The 21405-nt window shown below is 43.7% G+C and overlaps 1 protein-coding gene across 2 annotated transcripts in view; it reads right to left on the bottom strand.

Annotated features, from left to right (window-relative positions):
• The window catches only part of TBX4 (T-box transcription factor 4), a 65715-nt gene that overhangs the window by 29939 nt on the left and 14371 nt on the right, over positions 1-21405 (bottom strand). The window contains exons 2-4 of one of the 2 annotated variants that reach the window (XM_060283098.2): positions 16818-16976; positions 12431-12525; positions 2205-2321 (exon numbers count right to left, since the gene is read on the bottom strand). In XM_060283098.2, coding sequence (XP_060139081.1) covers positions 2205-2321; positions 12431-12525; positions 16818-16973 — 368 coding nt within the window. In that variant the 5' untranslated portion in view covers positions 16974-16976. Of the gene's footprint in view, positions 1-2204; positions 2325-12430; positions 12526-16817; positions 16977-21405 lie in introns of both variants that reach the window. The other variant, XM_035139412.3, reaches the window with a different exon arrangement.

Below are 21405 nucleotides of genomic sequence, written 5' to 3'. Positions count from 1 at the left end.
AATGAGTCTACCCTGAGTGAAACTTCGTTGAATACCCCCCCCCCCGCCCAGTGCTTTTTGATAGCTTGACAAGCTTTGCATACAAGGTGGGAGATGGAATTGTGAGATTTGATGGAGACCATCACTGTGTTTTTCCATTTTTACTTCACAACTTCCGAAGCTCTGCTTTGGCACTGGAAATTATATTCCAGAGCTGGACCACAGATTAAGCCCTGAGCACGTTCGCCTTTCCTTCTGCCATCTCTTAAGCTTCCTTAGTACTGTGGATCTGGTCCAGTGAAACAGATTGTACTCCCACAATTCATTTGGGGAGCAAGAGTTCAAGCTTAGTTGAAAACCCAGGTTGCTACAAAAGACTTTCCCTCCCTTTCTCTGCCCTAGTTTTCTCACTAAACCAACAAGATGAGCATTCACTCATCTTGTCTGCATGCAAACAACCCCAGGTTCAATCCCTGGCATTTTGAGGTACGGTTAAGGAAGTACCTCCTACCCAAAATGCCTGAAGAGCTACTGTAAGCCAGTGTAGGCAATAATGAGGCAGACTGACCAATGGTCTAATGCAGTATAAGACAGTTTCCTATGTTGCTATTTAAATCAGCCCTTAATTCAGAACCTTGACAAATGAGATCTTTATTTTTAGAGGAAGCACCTGCTTTGCATACAGAAGGGCCACGGTCTCTTGGTAGAATTGGGAAAGACTATTCACTGTCCTAGCAGCTGCCACCCACAGTTCACAGTAAGAAGCAATGGCTACAAACACAGACACAGTTTTTCCTCACTGTCAACACTGAGATTGTAAGGATTTCAAGGGCAGGGAGCTTGGGTCACACCCACACCAATACATTTAAAGCACAGGGCTTTCCTCCAAAGAATCCCCAAAGAGCTGCAATTCCCAGCACCCTTAGCAAACCTACGGTTCCCAGGATTCTTTTGGTAAAGGAAATGTGCTTTAAATTGTATGTTGTAGACTTAACTTTTTTTTAACCTTTGAAAGTGCAAAATCCTAAGTACACCAATGAATAATAGTGAATAGCATCTACTTGATTATTATAAACATTTTTGCACAAGGCCACTTTGCAGCAACCAAGTCTGCGAGCCTCAAGAATAAGCATTCACCGTTGTTTACAAGTTGTTCACAGTATATGGGATATCTGAAGCAGCTTCCCAATCAGTGTTATTGAACTGAAAGCCGTCATTGTTTACACAGGTAGGGCATCCCTGTGCATTTAAACCAGGCACCCCCAAACTTCAGCCCTTCAGATGTTTTCAACTACAATTCCCATCTTCCCTGACCACTGGTCCTGTTAGCTAGGAATCATGGGAATTGTAGGCCTAAACATCTGGAGGGCTGCAATTTGGGGATGCCTGATTTAAACCAACACACTTTTGCTTGCTCCACTTAAAAACCACTTATTTAGAAAAAATATATACCGGTAAATGCCGCTATTTCATTTTAAAAAATCAAAACAGTTTACAGCAAACCTTTATAAAACCAAACAATAAAAGCCATATAAAAAGTTAAAATCAGACATCTGTTAACAACTGTGGGAAGAGATAGTCTTAACTGCTTGCATAGGCATGGTTTTCAGTGGGTGTGTAAAGTTTGGCACGGAACAACAGATAATGCATTAATGGTGTCCACAATACAGCCCCAATGCTCTAATTCAAAGTATAAGGAGCAGTGTTTTGATGTTTCCAATACTTGCTCCATATACGGTGGTACCTCTACTTACGAATTTAATGCGTTCCGAACGCACATTTGTAAGTCGAAAAAAATTGTAAGCCGAATCCCATAGGAATGCATTGGGAGAAAAAATTCGTAAGTAGAAGCAACCCTATCTAAAAATTCATAAGTAGAAAAAATCCTATCTAAACCGCATCCAAGATGGCGGACGGAGCTCTGTTCGTAAGTAGAAACATTCATAAGTTGAGTTATTCATAAGTAGAGGTACCACTGTATAGGGGAAGTCTGCCTCAAACCTTCCCCCATCTGCAAAGCCAAGTAGAGACTGGCAGTTTACAAGTTCCCAAAAATGGGAGTGTGGAGGTGCTTTGGGATAAAGAGGTAAGTAAGATTGCTTTGCCAAAGACATTTCCTGCTCTTCCTGTTGCAAGCTACACCACCAAAACTGAACTACCATCCGGATGAGGCCGCAACTCTAGATCTGCTGGGGTGGTTTTAATTGTGTCATTTTAACACGTACCATTTGTTGTCGCAGAATTTGTACCGGTGATCGTCTGCAGGAACAATATCAATCAACAAGATGTACTTGGTCTTGGGGTTCATCCCAGTGACTTTCACTTTGTAACTTGGAAACATCCTCCTTACAGAAAGGACACAAAGCAAACAAACAAAAATAAACATTAGGACAGAAGGCAGGGGCCAAATTGAGAAGCAAACAAGCATACCCTATAAGCCTACTCCAGGCAGTACTGAGGAATACATACATATTTTCAATGTGTGTGTGTATGTGTGAATCATAATCCCTAGATTCCCAGTTTTAACACACACACACACACACACACACAGTCAGTTTATACCATTTGTAGAACCTGAAATACAAGGCAAAATGCACAGGCAGTATTCTTTTCATTTTGCCTATGTGAGAAACTAGCCTGCTCCCCACACTCCTTCAGTGTTTCATTTTTTTCACCCAACAAGAAAATTCCCTGCAAACCAGTCCAAGAGAATTTGTTCACAATCAATCAACTGACTGGTTTATGTTGCTGTTTGGTACACCTGGTTTGGTACACCTGGTTAATGTGCACAGAGTACCTACAGATAGCCAAGCTATTTTGGCACCTGAGACAAGAGAATTTTCTCTGGGAGTAAAAATACAATAATAAAGTGAGCCACTAACAGTTTGCTGCCATCTTATGAAACCCCCAAGTCATTAGCCTGAGGCAGCCATTCCACTCTGCCTAGTGGCAGTACACCGGCCCTGGCTATATAAAAGCTGGGTAGCTACTGTTATTACATAGTGCTTTGCAGTCATATATATCTCTTCAATAACTTCCCATGAAGCACTCTAGGAGCATTTTGAAAACATTTCTATGTGAGATTCAGAGACTTGCGGAAATGTGGTGTTATCAAATACACCTTTCTCTCCCCCACCCCACCCAGTGCTCTCTAAACCAGAAACTGGTTGACAGAAACAGTGTCGAATTCTCCCTCAACATATCCCTTTTCCCTCAGTTCTCCACCTAAGAAAAATAAAACATTTCCCTCAGCTTCTTCTCAAATTCCTCCTCAAAAAAGATGGCAGTGGGGCTACCTGTGTCACAACACCATTGGGCTTGATAATCTTATCCTCCTCTAAATAGAGATTTGTATTAGTAAATGAACAAGAGAGAAAGACAAGTCCCGGTGACAGAAGAACAGTCTCTGTCTGTCTGTGGGGGGAACGATGCTTGTCGTCAGAGCAGCCATTTTGTAACCGCTTGGGCAAAAATCCACAAAATGGGTTCCTTTTAGAAGACCTTTGAATCAGCTCTTTCTAACACCCTTGCATAAATTCCAGGTGTTTACCATGTAATTAATTTGAGCTCAAAAGGGGGTGGTTTACCAAAAAATCCCAGCCATCTTTGATTTCTGTTCATAAACTGTGCCCTTCTCTTAACCTTGGAACACAGGTAAGCACCTGTATAAATAGCTACAGTAGCATATTTCAGTTTGCAAATACAGTATACACTTTTTAGAGGGAGATGAGAGAAACGCTACAGAAAGAATCTAATTTTAAAGTCAATGTTTATTTTATTTTTGTTTTGTTTTAGATTATACCCAAAAATGAACAGGGGTTAAAAAGAAAAAAAAAAGTTGGGTATTTAGAAGTTTGTTCAGTATAATTTTAAACACAGCACTGGAAGATTCTACTAGGATATTATTTATGAGCCCGACTTCTAAAGGGCTCTTTTTTGTCTTTTGCCTACCGAACATTTTCCAAACTGTAGCACATCCAAGCTGCTAAAGGAGCAGAGATCTGATATACTGTAAATGTTAAGTGCTTTTTAATGGCATTTAAAATTAAGCTTTAGCATATGGAATTCATATAGAGTAGACAAGTCAGAGTTTATAATGTTCTTTAGAATAGCCCTCTAAAATAAATAGAGTGCAGTGAAGCCCCTACCGTAATATATACAGCCGAAATTCTTTGAAAGGATAACAAATTAGAACTCGCATCTGATCTTAGGTGTTGCTTAAGTTGCAACCTACTCTGTAACTGCCTTTGGTAGCATTTGGCTTCACAAATCAAGCTGGGTCAACGAGCCACTGGATCTTGCCAATTTTCTGCACCCTTTTCCAGGAAAAAGCCCTGGGTATGAAGTTTTGCTGTTGTTGTTTTTAAAAAAGGAAAATTTCTGGCTGTGCATTGACATTTCATCATGATTATTAGCTGTTGTATTTTTGGTGTCTGCAAGCACCATGCCAGCAACTTGTCAGTTAAATTTTCTTAATGAAAATGTATTTCTCAACCTCTTGGCAACTGCTGGGGGTTTTCAATCAAAAGCTTGGGCAATACAGTGTGTGTGTGTGTGTGTGTGTGTGTGTGTGTGTGTGTGTGTGTGTTTTATATATATTTGTTTGTGAAGAGACACTATGGATCAAAAGCCCTGCCTATCCCACCTCCCCGGTAGGTTGTAGCAATGTAGTCATCAAAATTGGATAGAAACTGAATTTGTGAGATGTTTCTCTTTTTTGATTGAAACATACAAAGGAAAGCACAGGCGGAATGAAATAACTGGGCAACTATCCGACCCAATTGTGGTTGGCAGCATCCAAAACTTACACACCCAGGCCAAACCGGTGTCTGTCCTTTGAAGCAGCGGACTATAATAATAGAAGTCGTTCTCCAGTTTTCTCAGCTAGCAAGTCATGTGGTTAACTGGCTTCTTGGATGGCACAGAGACAGTGAATAGAAAAGGCAGGGGGCAGCTCTACATACCCTCCAACATTTCCCCAATGAAAATAGGGATGTCCCATCCCATAATCATAATTTTATTATTTATACCCCACACATCTTACTGGGTTGCCCCAACCACTCTGGGCAGCTTCCAACATATATAAAAACATAAAAAGCATTTTTTAAAAAACCACTTCCCTATACAGAATTGCTTTCAGACAGCTCAGGGATCAGATAACTCCATACCCTCCAACATTTCTCCAACGAAAATAGGGACATACAGTACTAAAGGAAAGTGGGACATTCCAGAATCAAATCAGAAACTGGGACAGCTTCTCTAAATCAGGGATGTCGCTGGGAAATAGGGACACTTGCAGGGTCTGGCTCTACCTTTAGGCAAATTATGCTGGAGGGAGGGTTAGCAACACCCCGGCCCCCGGGCCCATTCCCATATTTCCTGAACAGGGATAAAGAGGCTTGTTGGTTGCTGGGCTGGATAGGCCTGCCTTGTTTTTGGTCTGGCTGCTTTCTCCCAATGTGCCACAGAGCCTGGGATATTGGGAAAGGCCCTGGAGACAGAGTGGCAGCCAACTCAGGATCCCACAGCCTGGCAGGCATCACATGTGCATGTCCACCCCATTGCTACACTGACACAGCGCATGCTGGGACTGCTGATGCTCCATGGCAGCATTTGTTTGAGAGTGAAGTGAGCAGGTGTCAGGCAAAGTAGTGAGCGGGTAGCAGCAAGGAATTAAAAGGAATTATACCAGCTGGATGTAGAGCACCAGCCTTGGCTGCAGACTCAATTCCATGGCATCTCCAGGTAGGGCTGGGAGAGAGACTCCCTTCCTGAAATCCTGGAGAGCTGTTGCCAGTCAGTGGTACACAAAACTGACCTAGTGGACCAATTCTCTGACTTGCTATATGGCAGCTTCCTGGGTCACTGGTATTTTTATATTCTAGTACTACTTCTATCGGGTAACTGGGGGGGATGTTGTCCTGTTATCAGCATTTGTTTTGGTTCAGGAAGTGTGGATATGGTAAAGGTAAAGGGACCCCTGACAGTTAAGTCCAGTCGCGGTTGACTCTGGGGTTGCGGCGCTCATCTTGCTTTACTGGCTGAGGGAGCCAGCGTTTGTCCACAGACAGCTTCCGGGGCATGTGGCCAGGATGACTAAGCTACAGTTTCACATTAAAAAGGGATCAAACAAATTTCTCCCCCCATTCCATACAAACCGCACTTTGGCCAAAGGAAGGGAAAAGCAGATTGAGCTCACTCAGCAATAACTGGCAAGTTTTGTGATAGTTGCCCCCTCCCAGGTTGACACCACAACTTAAATATTTCACCCTAGCTTATGAGCAGGGGGGGGGCGGGAACCGAACACCTCCAAAAGTTTGCAGGTGAGTTTTCAGTCAGACTATAGCACTGGCAGCCCCAGACCCCCCCCCCAAAAAAAATCTATATAGATATCTCTCTATATCAGAAACTACATATCTGGGCTTCATGGAGCTAGACTATGTTGAGATGCACATACATCTTCCTTTATTAGTTGGGGAAAGCGACAGGTGTTACACACCAACCCCATGAAATGTCAGCAGAGAGGAACTGTCACATCCAAAGCTTTCCAGCTGGCCTTGACATTCTAAAGAAGGGATACAGAAAAACCCACCACCCCACTAACTATGTTCTCTTCCATGGGTATACAGAGAAATGGGAGTTTTGTAAACAGAGGAAACAAATAGATTGCCAAGTCAAATTATTGACTTACTTTCTACAGGTATGTTGATTTGCTCAGTGGGGAACCACTGTGAGCTGCAAAGTATTCTGGATAAATTCTAGGGCAGGAGAAGGGCTGACTGGTCTTACATGGCCTTTGTTTGGAGGGTGGGCGTTTCACATGAAAACATTATACTAGAAATGGGTAATAAGGGCAATGTTCCTCAGAAAATATGGTGGCCACCTTCCAATATCTGAAGGGCTGTCTCATAGCCACCAGCATAGATGGCTTTAAAAGAAGATTTGACGAAATTAATGGAGGAGAGGGCTATTGATGTCTACTAGATATGATGACTATGCTCTGCCTCCATAACTAATCCAGCAGTCTTTTCTTATTTTCTTAAGGCTGTGACGGGTTGATGGGAGATGGCATCTAGCAACATCTGGAGAGCTGCAGATTCTCCACCCCTGAAACATCAAATAGAGGACTATCTATTCTACTTTGGAAGAAAAGGCTGAATCCATGCCACACAACTACTGCTCTTCAAATAGCTCCCAATAAGCCTATTGCATGATGTAGATCAACCACCCCCAACTTGGCACCTCATAGATGTTCTTGGACTACAGCTCCCATCATCCCTGACTGTTGGCCATGCTGGCTGCTGGGAGTTGTAGTCTAACAGCATCTGGAGGGCACATAGCTGTCAACCCTCCCTTTTTTTGCATGAAACTCCCTTATTCCAAGCCACAGCTGTCAACCTTCCCCTTTTTTGCTGGAAATTCCCTTATTACAGCGGTGTTTCCTGCTGCTATCCTGGATTGTTAGATATACCGTACACTGTCCCCAGGACAGGTGAGGCTGCTGATCCCTTATTTTCAAATCCGAAAGTTGACAGCTATGGGAGGGCGCTGGTTTGGAGAAGGCTGCTCTAGATGTTTCTGGACTGTCCTCCTATGCAATCAGATCACGTTGTCAGCCCTGCGTAGAACATGGCACTGCTGGTGGCCAAGTACAAAGAAAATTAAGAAAAAGGCCAGGGCTAAAATAGCTAAGCGATGAAGTGAGAGTGACTTATTAGGTCTGATAATGAAGTGATCCCTCCTCAGTTCAGTTTGTCCTGGGCACATTTGGATAGTCACAAATGGCTTTTAAATTAACTGTTAGAGGAGAAACCACTTAGGGGATTTGTATTTATTTAAAAATCAACTTCTTTTTCTTTTTCTTTTAATTCTTTCTAGCAGTCCCACAGTTCCTGGCTGTGTTTGGCGGTTATTGACATAAAGCCAAAAAGTCCATCCAGAGATTGATCAGCCTTTGAATCACAGAGTTTATCTGGTAGGGGAGGTAGGAATGTGTTTTAGACTTTTTGGCTAGAGATTTCTGGCTTGTTTTGGACAACATCCCCAACCAGTGAGTCAGCAGCAGTGCCAATGACGGAAGTGGCAGAATCCCTCATCCCAACCAACAGACATATACTTGTATTGGCAGAAAGAGCACCAGCGACTTAGAAAGCAGGTGTGCTTGTATGTGCTTAATACTGTTCTCCAGATCTAGCACCAATGGTGAAATCGTAGAATTGTAGAGCTGGAAGAGACCCTACCAGTCACCAAACCAATCCCCTGCAAAACAGGAATCGTAACTAAATAATTCTCATTGCAACATGTCTTTTCGGAGGGGGGACGTGGCTGAATGAATAACTTTTCCAATGCTTTAAATGCAAGGAAGATGCACACTCCCATGTTGTAAGGGGGAGCCTACAAACTTAAACAAAAAGAAGCTGCTTCGAATTGCAGAAGAGGAAAAATAGAAGTTTTGAAAGGATACAAGAGTGTGTCACTATTTATTTCATCCATCAAATAACTGGAGAGGATATGGATTCAAAATCTAGCATTTTGTTGGCAACATGACTTCTTGAAAATTTTATTGGAGAGGGAGAGGGGTAGACAGATGAAGAGACAGAGCCATTTCACCTTATTACACCAAGACCAAAGTCCTATATTCACCAGATAAGTAATGTGTGAACTTCTTAAGCTGTTACCTATAATTCTATAATTGCGGGACATCAGTACTGAGGGCACAATTCAACATTCTCCCATTTGCATTGAAACAAAAAAACAAACTATCAAGTTTCTAGTCCTTACAGCTGGGCTGGAAATAGTATGGACAAAATCGATGCAATCCAGTGGGGCAAGGCTTTCGGTGTCTCTTTGTCCTGCAATCCCAATTCCCCACCTTGCAGAAGAAGCAAAGCCTCAGCAACGTTGTCTAAAAATTGCTGTAATTTGGATTCTACAAGCTTTCCTTGGTGGAAAATTTAGGTTGCCTCCTTTTTTTTAATATCCCCACTCCCTTTAAAAGCACAGATTGTACTAAGCCTTTCGTGTATGAGACAAAGAGTCAGCAGAGGCCTTTTGGAAGAAGAAAAAGAGGCAGATGACCCTACAGAAAATACTTTAGAAAAGATCAAAGCACTTCCCACTAAGGTCCCGTTTTCCCAGGGCATCAAAACCGTCCCATCCCCAATTCCTCTTATCAACCACGCCACTCTCTGCCATGACGTTCTATATACAAAGTGAGGGCCGTCCTCTTTGAAGTGCTGGATTAGCCTGGGCCAGATCCTTACTCCAGAATAACAAACAAGGCAAGTTCAGCAGGAGTTCTCCTTGCTAGTTCATTTTTCAGCCCCAAATCCACTTTTCACCAAACACAGGAAACCCTGAACCTGTGGCCTTGCGGACAGATCGAAGAGATTTATCTGGTGGCAGTGCCATGGAGGTTATGTGGAAAAGGGGGAGTTTTTATATTTGGGTACATGTTTTTATAACAACTCATCTAATTCTTTTTTTAATATTTAGAACATTCTCTCACACATCCCACTGGAAGGACAGTTAACAATTGCATGAGAGATTTAAACAAAGATTTCATTTCCATTACCATAGGAGGGAAACAGAGTTTGGTCGCTTTACAGGCTGGTTTTAGACTCTCCCAGTGCACCACCCACACCTCAAAAATTGACAAAAAACCCCAAAATAAAAACCCATAATAGAGCTAAAATTAGATTCCCATTTTATTCAAATGTAAATCTTGAAAAGGGCCCTATAAATATCACAGAAGTGGGATTGCGGTTAACGACCCTGCTCTGTTTCATAACCACTTTAATTGCTCCCATAAAAGACAGAACCAGTGTTCTCCTAAGGGCCAAGGGATGGTCTCTTAAAATCAATAAGCATTAAAGGATGTTGTTCAGAGAGGACCCAGCCATCGAGGGTAAGTAGTCCCACCAGCTTCAGCCCACCAACAGAGCAGGGGGTGTGGAACAGAAACACTGCACTGCAGCAGAGAACAGCCTCCATCACACATAGCATTTTGATTTATTTTTGCATGCCATTCCTGACTTGCAAAAATCTTGCTCCTGCAATTGTGAGCCTCACCACTCCAAGCATAATAATCTGTGAGCAAGCAAATTCTGGGATGGGCTCACTACTTAGCAGTAGAGCACCTACTTCCCATGCAAAGGCTCCTAAAATTCATTCCATGCCATCGGCATCTCCTGTTTTTTTAAAAGGAGGAGCAGCAACACAGTAACTACCTTATACTGAGCCAGACTATTGGTCCATTTTTCTCTGTTTTGTCTTTATGAACCTGCCGGGGATTGAACCCAGGACTTCCTTCTCCATGCAAAGCAGATGCTCGACAGCCAGGCTGCAGCCCTTTCCCTAGCAGGAGCAGTGGCGGACCTATCTTTTTGAAGCCCTGAAGCTTGAAATGTTGTGGGGGGCCATTGGCAACCAGCAATGAGGTCTGGATAACCCGTTACCTTATTCACATCCAGCTTCGTTAACAGAGAGCTGCTCTGCAATGTCATTTTCTGGAGACAATATGTAGAAATAATTTAAACACTCTTCAGCAGAACAGTCAGTTTGCTTGTGATGCTCCGCCTTTGCAACACCTGCGCCACTGTCTCTCAAACTTAAGGATTGTCTAAACAGATACCACCATAAATTAATGATTTGAGTCGTGGAACTCAAATTGCATCTACTGGACCCAATTCTTTTAAGCAATGTGGATGAATATTGATTTCAGGGGCCCTCTGGGATTCGGGGCCCTGAATAGCCTTGCCATGTCCGATGATTCTCAGGGAAGGAAGGGCAAAACCACTCAGAAAGGTGTTTTAAATGCAAGTTCATTGTTTAACTTTGATAAGATCAGCACAAGAGAAATTGCCAGCAAATTCTGCTGAATGGAGTTTGCATCTAATGCATAATTTCCAATTACAGTAACTTTTTTTAAAAGAAGAAGAAGAAGAAGAAGAAGAAGAAGAAGAAGAAGAAGAAGAAGAAGAAGAAGAAGAAGAAGAAGAAGAAGAAGATATTCTGCATGCCAAAATAAAGTCATAATAAAACTCTGGAACTGGAAAAACACACAGATTTATGCACTGCGATGTTCAAAGCCTTGTATACTTCTACACACCATATTTTATCCACAAAGGAGTCAACCCATTTTATGCAAAGTTCAGGGAACTTGGTTAACATAAACTTCTTTTTGTTTAATCTTTTGATGATTCCCCTTATAATATGAAATAATCGCTCTAAGTTTCCCCGCCCCACCTTCTGTAACAAAAACAGTCCAACGTTGAAAAGATAGCGAGTGCATTTTAAAGATGTTTCCACTTTATAAATCACAGGCTCTTGGCAACAACGCCGTGCCCATTTGCAGCATGGAGGTTGCTCTGCTTTTTCAACATCCCCCCACAGATCAGGCCTACAAGGGAGTAATGAACCTAGTAAGTAGACGCTAGCAATAAATTGTTGGTAATTTATAGGGCTGGCCTCATTCTAATGCATTCAAAGGGGGGAGGGAAAGAATAACGTTTCCAAAGCCGATTGTAGCTGCTGGAACACAAGTCCTCCCTTGCATCACACCCCCAATCTTTAAAAAATCAACCACGATCACTTGTCTTTTCCACGTTATCAGTTCACCAAACAAGTTGGAGAAGAGAGGTAGGGGAGGGCAACCACCATGCTCATAAGCCCTGATTATAAGCCCTGGACACTCCTTGGTGTTATTTGAACAAGTAAAATCAAACAAGGAGTGTCCATAGTGAATAATAATAATAATAATAATAATAATAATAATAATAATAAATTTATACTCTGCCCATCTGGCTGGGTTTCCCCAGCCACTCTGGGCAGCTTACAACAGATATTAAAATATAATAATATATTAAACATTAAAAGCTTCCCTAAACAGGGCTGCCTTCAGATGTCTATATAGATAATCAAGGCTTGTGACCACCAGGGGCAAGAATTAGGATAGTAATATATTTGGTACCAAGTTAATATACTGCCCCTTGTTGCATGGATATTGGGAGAATCCTGATGAAAATGGAAACAGGAGTGAAAATTGTCAATGTTCACTTATACGTCCCATGTCTGGAATGGAAATGAATCCAGTGAATAGGGTTGATGCAGAAATAGCAATGGATTTTCAACCCACTATAGCCCCAGACCACCAAACCACTGCCTCTCCCCCACAAGTTGTCTGGCCTTTCTCCAGTGATTAGTCATACTCGGTCAACCCATTGAGATTAATGGACCCAAGTTAGGTCAGGTTCACTCATTTCAATTGATCTATTCTGAGCAGGACTAACATTGAATCGAATCCTCTATCCGCAATTATAGTGGAGAATTTCAAAGAGGTCATTGGTGCAAGGATCCAGAGCTCAACTAAACAGAACACAGACAGACAGACACAAGGGCACACACACATTTAAAAGCAACATTTAAAAATGACAGGATTTTAGAAACCTACCTTCCAGCTTTAGTAATGATCATTTCTGTGCCAGCTTCATGAAATTTCTTCCATAGTTCTTTCTCATGCAGGTACACCTTGATGTTCTCAATGGTCTTCAACAAGTCAATCAAACAAAAGAAGAAGAAGTGAGAAAGCCACACAAACGTAAACTGAGAAATGTCAAAACAAAACACAGCTACTGAGGAAAGTCAGTTAGGCCAGACCAAGCAGTAAAGAGAAAAAACAAAATTGGATTGTTGTGAACTAAAGGCCAGGCTACCTGGCTGACTGCTCTGGAATTACTCCCAAATCATGCAGGCTCAGCTGTTCCTTGAGTCTAGCAAAGCCCTGTGGAGGAGCCACACATCAGCTGATCGGTGATGCCTGCAAAGCCCTTTAGGCTGAGCCAGGTCTTAACCCGCCCCACACCTGGTTCCTATATGTAGGGTTGGTGGGTGTGGCTTCGCTGAAATAGCCAAATGGGGAGGCCTAGGAGGACCTAATTACACCCGCAGACCAGAGGTTCCCCACCCCTGAGGTAGAGGGTGCAGGGCTGTGCATAGAAACGCCAGCTCGACACATGCAGTCCCACCCACTCCACCCCTGACCTTTCTGCTCATGGGACAGTTTGAAGTGGCAGTGGGGGGTGGTGGTTAAGTGCATCAACTCAATGCGAGAAGCGCTCTGGTGTGAAGACAGAGGCTGGAGGATAGGTTTGCACACCTGGCCCCACAGTCATCATCATAAGTTCACAGCAAATGTCCTTGTGTCACATCAAGATGTGACCATCAGACTTTTTCAACCACTGCAAGCTCATGGCAATGAGATGATCCCACAGCACCTCATCCATCCCAGTCCACTGCTTCTACAAGCTCCCCTATGTCTATAATTTCGCCTGCCATCAGTGCCATTTTAAGCACTGCATACAGAAGTTCCCTTGTTCGGTTCCTATCACCCCCTGTTTTCATTTATTGTTATTTATTTACTTTAAGCATCAGGTAGCAGCTGATGGAACGGACTTCTTAATGAGAAACCCTGGAGAGCTTCTTCCAATCAGGGTAGACAAAACTGAGTTAGATGGACAAAATAGTCTGGCCTGGGGTAAAGGAGGTGTCTATGGTCCTCTCTAAAAAATTTTTTAAAAATTCACACCCTTAAGAATTTCTCTTGGAATTAAAAGCAAGTGCCTGTACAGTTTACACATGTTTACTGAAAAGTCCAACTACATTAAGTGACGCTTATTTACCTTTTCAGGTAGGTAGGAAAGAGGTTGTGAGGATAGAGGCTCAACCTGAGGCCACCTATAGAGTCTATAGCTCACTAACCAGATCTAATCAGCTGACTAGATGGACCAAAGACCAAAAGAAGCCTCTCATTGGTTGACTTCACTGAAATCTGCATTTCCCTCCATTTAATGGCTGGTGACTTGTATTTTACTTTAAGATCAATTTTCTTAGACTTTTCATGATCTTCTGGTAATTTGTCTTTGCTTTTCCTCCCCCTGCCTCCCCAAATAATCAGCTATCAATCATCAGAGCAAACGAGTTAAAACTGAGCTTCAGGGCTTGAGGCATAATTGTTATTACTTAAATGCATGTTGAATTTATAACACAACTGGTTTAGGTTTTTTTAAATATAATTTCAGGAGCAAATGCAGGCTCCCTCTCAGTTTCACCTCTCAGCTTTATTATTATACGACTGGTTATAATTCTGATACAGGAAAGTTGTCAACACTTTATAAAAACACACTTACTAAACAGATTTAGCCAATCAGGAGCCAGGGTGGATTTGCAAGGAAATTTACAATCTTTCTCCCCCTTTTGGCAGAAAGGTACACAATTACATTTAATTATTGCATAAAAGTGGCAGGATCTATAACTCTCTTTTTAAAAGAAAAAACCCCAAAAATTGATTACAATAAATAATTTGGCACATAATACTACTGTGTGGTCAGAACTGTTTTTTTCTTGCAAGGTTAGCAAACAAACCATATGGTTAAAACCAAACAAAAACAGGGAAGATGGCACAGGTTTTTAAGCCAGGGTTCCCCCCCTCCCCGCCAAAAAAAGTGAATTAAAAATACTTCATTCTTGTAAACACTGGGAGCCAGTGCAGTGAGTTAAGTGTGTCAAACCTGGAAGGGTGAAGGGGGACCTGTGTTCAAAATCCCTCTCAGCCATGCAGCATACTTGGGGACCTTGTCCCCATATATCTCAGACTATAACCTGACTACAGTGGTACCTCTGGTTATGAACTTAATTCGTTCCAGAGGTCCATTCTTAGGCTGCAAGCGTTCTTCTCCCGACGCACGTTTTCACTAATGGGGCCTCCGGCGCATGATTTCCGTTCGCATCCTGGGGCAAAGTTTGCAACCAGGAGCAGCTACTTGCGGGTTAGCGGAGTTCGTAACCAGAAGCGTTCGTAACCAGAGGTACCACTGTATTAGGGTTGTTGTGATGATAAAATGAATGGGGGATAATGGTGTATGGCAGTGTCAGCTCCTTGGAGGAAAGGTGGGACATAAACACAATAAATAAATAAAAATATTATGAACGCTAAGAATTGTCCATAGAGGGGATTTTAATACCCAGTGTTTCTGTCCAGGTCTCTGTTATGGGTGTGCCTTCTCATTCAAAAGATCTAAGCCCAGAACATGCAGAGAAGCAACAGGCAGCCTCCTCTGAGGACAAAGTGTTCTGCCACATCTCTAAACTGGGAGTGATGGAGTGATCGACACCCAACGCAACGAAACGGCCTGCCACCAACAGAGGCTCACTGGAGGAAAGAAGCAAGCACAAAGCCAAGGGCGTACCCACCACGGGGCAAGTTAGGGCAGCTGCCCTACTCTAGAAGCAGGGCTGGTGGACAGAGGCGGAGCACAGCCCGGCAGAGCGCGAGTTCGCCATTCCCGCCGCGCCGCGCCGCACCCTCCCTCCAGCTCCCCGCCGTGCCCTCAGGCAAGTCCAAGCGCGGCGGGCGGGAACGCCGAACTCGCACTCCGCTGGGCTGGGCTCCGCCTCCGCCCACCAGCCCTGCTTCTAGGGAGGGGCACAGCCCGGCGGAGCGCGAGTTCGCCGTTCCCGCCCGCCGCGCTGCGCCCTCCCTCCAGCTCCCCGTCGCGCCCTCTGGCAAGGCCAAGCGCGGCGGGGAACCAGAGAGCGCGGTGGGGCAGGCGGGAACGCTGAACTCGCGCTCCGCTGGGCTGGGCTCCGCCTCCGCCCACCAGCCCTGCTTCTAGGGAGGGGCACAGCCCGGCGGAGCGCGAGTTTGCCGTTCCCGCCCACTTTGTGGCCCCTCCCCTTCCGTGCCTTGGCCCCTCCCCTTGCCCCCCCTAGTTTTGATCCTGGGTACGCCCATGCACAAAGCCATCACTTGTGTAGAGAACCAACATGTAACCATCTCTGAAGGAGAACCATTCTTTGGAGCCTCTGCAAAGGAAAGACCCAATGAGCTAATCACACTTGAAACAGACACCGTGGAATTCCTTACCTCCAACAGAGGCTGAGCAGAAGCACCCAGAGCATTAAATTAAGCAGAGATACGACAGGGCAGCCTCCTCCGTTGGGAAGGCAATTTTGGTGCACAGGAGACTTTAATAACTATGTTTGTGTTCCGGGACGACTGCTTTAAGCAGACAAAACCAAATCAGGAGCTTATTATATCAGGGAAGGGTGTCAAGCATGATCTTTAAGAGTATAAGAGCCCTGCTGGATCAGGCCAAAGGCCTGTCTAGTCCAACACTTTTCTTCTCACAGTGCCCAGCCACATGCCCATGAGAAGCTTGCAGACAGGACCTGGGTGCCACAGCACTCTTTCCCTTCCTGTGTTTTCCAGCAACGGGTATTCAGAGGCATATTTCCTCCCAACCACGGAAGGAGAATACAGACACATTGGCTAGTAGCCACTGATAGCTTTATCCTCCGAGAATTAGTCTAATATTCTTTTGAAGCCATACAAGTTGGTGGCTATAATTTCCTCCTATGGGAGCAGTTCCATAGTTTAATTGCGCCCGGTGTAAAGTACTCTCCTTTTGCCTGTCATGAATCTGTCAGAAATCATTGTGTGGCTCTGAATTCTAGTACAGTGGTACTTTGGTTGTCGAACTTAATCCGTTCTGGGAGTCCGTTCAACTCCTGGAACCGTTCGAAAACCAAAGCGCACCTTCTGGTGGGCTGCAGGAGCTTCCTGCACTCAATTGTAAGCAGTTGGACGTCCTGCTTCCAAAAAACATTCACAAACCAGAACACATACTTCCAGGTTTGTGGCGTTCGGGAGCCCATTTGTTCGGGAGCCAAGCCATTCGACAACCAAGGTACCAGTGTATTATGAGAGGAGGGGGGAAACCTCTCTCTATCCACTTTCTCCAAACCATGCCTAACCAGACTCATTTAAACATGCTGCATACCTGCTCTGGATCTGGACCCTGGGGACTGTTCAGAGGTGTACTGCTGACTCCCGCTACACCCAGAACAGGGGAACCTGTTGTGGTTTCAGAGTGGCCAGGGGCCTGGGGCGCAGCAAATCCATCCTCCGACTCAGACAAACTTTTCTCCTGGAGCATTTCCTAAAAAAGAGAGAGAGAAGCAAACAAGGGTTTTTTAGTCAGTCGGGTAATTTCCTCTCAAATTCCACAAGTGAATAGTCCATATAGCTCCAAAGATTTGTTCCCTACAGTCAGGATGGGGAATCTCCATTTGTGGAACTTGAATGAAATACCTCCCCCACTTAGTCTCATAATTAGGAGGAGAAAACAGAATAATTTCCCCGTAAAAAATAAACAGTTCAGTTAATTCCAAGCCCAGTTTTGAGCCAGATCAGACCCTGTTGTATCTCCTGAATGTCATCAGGAGCACAACCGAGTCTCAACTGCCCACATTCTCCCACCTTGTTGCTGTAACTCCACCAGCAGCAGAGGAAGGAAAGTCTCCCACTCCTCCTGGCACCTGGCTGCTGCAGCTGCAAACCACATGCAAACAGCATATTGGGAAATGTAATTTTCCCAGGGCTCCCAACATCTGCAAGGAGAGAAGAGCTGACCTTCCTTATATATTAAAAATCTCACCTAGATAAGAACTCACGGGGTCATAATTCTCATGTCCTATTTGAGGTGACCATTGCAATAATCAAAACCCACTTTTCTGAGACGTTGATTCCTGTATCATCAATAATTAAGCCTTATTTCAGATTAACTTTATTGCATCTGTCAAAGTCAGCTCTCTATCCTATAAAAGATTTGCCCATGGACAGATCTTATATATATATATATATATATATATATATATATCTGACCCTGGATTTAAAACAAGGAACCCACATATGAAGCTGGTGTAGGATCTCAAATGAAGAAATGCAGAGCTTGGTGGGCTATTTGGTAGAAACCATAACATCTGAATTGGTTCAAAATTAATGCAACTTTGTTCTGCCGCTGAGTTCGTTTCCTTCTGCCCTCTCTTATCTTGTCCCATCGCTAAACGCTTCAGCAGTATGAAGAATATTCTATTCCCACGCTAGTCTTGCCAGCATCACATTTTCCTCATCATGAAAAACATGGCGGTCTTTTCCGGTGTTACAGGAACAGTCACTCTATCATGAGTCGAGAAGAATTTTGGACAACCCTTTTTACACGGGGAAAATTCCACAGAACGAAACCATAGATGTGGCTGCAGTGAAACTGGATCCCTAATCCATAGAATGAATTAGAATCAGCATTAATCTGGCCTTATTTATGAGATTGTGCCCAACTTTACTCCATGAGGAACCCAGGCTGAGGGCTAATGAAGTGGAGGAAGAGAGGGAAAGTGGGAACACCAGCACTCAGTCCCAAATAATTGTGGGATTTGGGGGGGGTCCCATTCCCAAAGTCTATAGTTTAGGCCTTAAATCTAAATAGGTGAACACAGCCCTGATACTGATAAAGAGTTTGTGAACAAACATATTCACTTCAAAAGCCACAGTTCAGCCACATCCACCACACAACCTGGTATAAGGGCTGGTCTCTGCAATATGTAACTCCACAAACTAGACATGTTTTATAGCCAGTCAGGCACTTGTCAACCACCACTCATCCACTCCTGTTCATACAAGCCCAGACTCAAACTCAAAATACCTAGTGGGCATGGGTTTCTCAAAAACAAGTCATGCCAGATGAATCTCAAATTTTTTTGGATAGCGTTACAAGCTTGATGGATCAGGGGAATGCTGTGGGCATAATATATCTTGATTTCAGTAAGACCTTTGACAAAGTCCCTCATGGTACTCTTGTGAAGAAGCTGGTAAAATGTGGGCTGGACAAGGTAACTGTTAGGTGGATTTGTAGCTGGTTGACTGACCCAACCCAAAGAGTGCTCACTAACAGTTCCTCATCATGCTAAAAAGGGTGACAAGTTGGGTGCCACAGGGTTCTGTCCTGGCCCGCTATTGTTCAACATCTTTACAAAGGACTTGGATGAAGGTATTGAGGAAACCCAGCCAGATGGGTGCAGTATAAATAAAATTATTATTATTAATTATTATTATTATTATTATTAGGATGTTCATCAAATCTGCAGATGATGCCAAACTGGGAGGGGTGGCCATTGCTGCTGAAGACAGAATCAGGATTCAAGATGACCTTAACAGACTGGAGAACTGGACTAAAACTAACAAAATGAATTTCAATAGGGACAAATGCAAGGTTCTACACTTAGGGGGAATAACCAGCTATACAAATATAAGATGGGGAACGCCTGGCTTTCCAGTGGTCCATGTGAAAAGGTTGTAGGGGTCTTAATAGACCACAATCATATTATTAGTCAACAGTGTGACGCAGCAGCAAAAAAAAAACCCAAAAAACCCTAATGTAGGGATCCCCAAACTGTGGCCCTCCAGATGTTTTGGCCTACAACTCCCATGATCCCTAGCTAAGAGGACCAGTGGTCAGGGATGATGGGAATTGTAGTCCAAAACATCTGGAGGGCTGGAGTTTGGGGATGCCTGCCCTAATGCTATTCTAGGCTAAATCAACAGATTAGTTTCCAGATCAAGGGAAGTAATAATCCCACTATATTCTGCCTTGGTCAGACCCCACGTGGAGTCCTGGGCACCATAATTTAAAAAGGATATTGACAAGCTGGAACTTGTCAATGCAGAGGAGGATAACCAAGATGATCAAGGGTCTGGAAGCCAAGCCTTATGAGGAACGGCTATGAAAATTTGATATGTTTTGATTGTTGAAGAGGAGACTTAGCGGAGATATGAGAGGGGCTGCCACCTGGAAGAAGAAGAGAAGAAGAGTTTGGATTTGATATCCCGCTTTATCACTATCCGAAGGCGTCTCAAAGTGGCTAACATTCTCCTTTCCCTTCCTCTACCACAACATACACTCTATGAGGTGAGTGAGGCTGAGCGACTTCAGAGAAGTGTGACTAGCCCAAGGTCACCCAGCAGCTGCATGTGGAGGAGCGGGGAAGTGAACCCAATTCACCAGATTACAAGTCCACCACTCTTAACCACTACATCACACTGGCTCTCAACGGAGCAAGCTTGTTTTCTCCTACTCCATAGAGTAGGACCCAAACCATTGGCTTTAAAGTTATAAGGACGGAGGTTTGAATGAAAACCAGGAAAAACCTTTTTACAGTAAGAGCTGTTCGACAGTGGAATAGACTCCCTCAGAAGGAGGGGGGCTCTTCTTCATTGCAGGTCTTTAAGCAGAGGTTGGATGGCCATCTGTCATGGATGCTTTAGTGAAGATTACTGCATTGCAGGACTAGAGGACCTTTGTGGTCCCTACCAACTCTATGATTCTATGATTCTATCTAAACCATACATGGCTGGTGGCCTTTGCCAAGCATGGTGGGTTGCTTGCGAGTCAGGTCAGACTCTGAGAGGGAAAAGTTTCCTAGACATGACCACTGACAACTTGAGGATCCCATCTGGCATAAATTAATCTTCACTCCATCCAAGAAGGCTTGAGGTTTGGCACCTCTTTTTAAACCACAAATTCCCAAGGTCCAGTTCTAGCTAGGATCCATCAATTTTGGTTTCTCATTTTTCCAATCTTAAAATCAGTTTGTCCCAATCCCACATCACCTTGCCAGCGTGCTTCTTTTTTAAAAAAAAATTCTGCATGAAAATTGATGCGCATTTTGCAAAGGCATTTCTCCTAATGCACATTTTTCTGCAAGCAATTTCCCAAGGCAGTAGTGCATTTTTGTACATTATTTTCACTGATATATACAGTTTTGTGCACAGTCTTCCCCAACATGTGCTTTTTCAGTAAAGGGGAAAAAATGATTGGAGGACTGCATCAAAAAATAGGGAGAAGTGCAACTTTCTAAGTATAGCTGCATTTTGGTATGTGCATTGGTTCAGGAAGCACAAATGAGAAGCGTTTGCATTAAAAAGTGAACTGAATGAATTTCTCCCCAATCCCTCGTTCTAACCGAAGGAAAACCAAAAGCTGGTTGCTTGCCTTACTGCTGCTGTTTGCTGCATTGTTTTTAATGTGGTCTTTTCGGGGGTTGTTACATAATACATTTATTAATTAAGCTGCTCCAGGCCCTGGATGAGCAGAATATGAGAAGAGATGTAGATCAGTGGCAAAGCAGATGCCTTGTGTGTAGAAGGTCCTGGGTTCAATCCTCAGTATCTTTGGGTAGGGGTGGCAACGTCCCCTATCAGGAACCCAGGAGAGACACTGCCAGTCAGTGTAGTGACAATACTAAGCCAGACAGACCAGTGGCAAAGGGCAGCTTTGTTTGTAGAGCCTGGCTGGCCAGTTTTGTAGTGGCAAGATTCCTGCACAGACCAAGGGGATTGGACTAAATAGTCTTCAATACCTCCTTCCAACTCTGAAATTCGAAAATTCAATGTCTTGATCCATTTCCATTCATTCATAGGATCATAAAGACCTGCCTTATACTGAGATAGACTATTGGTCCATCTTGCTCAATATTGTTTACACTGACAGGCAGCAGCTCTCACTAGGGTTCCAGACCAGGGGTCTTGCCCTA

Source organism: Zootoca vivipara, chromosome 14 (assembly GCF_965207765.1).
Source record: "Zootoca vivipara chromosome 14, rZooViv2.hap1.1, whole genome shotgun sequence".
Taxonomy (NCBI): Eukaryota; Metazoa; Chordata; class Lepidosauria; order Squamata; family Lacertidae; genus Zootoca; species Zootoca vivipara.
The sequence above is the reverse complement of the archived record's forward strand: the minus strand, read 5'-3'. Positions and strand labels throughout refer to the sequence as shown.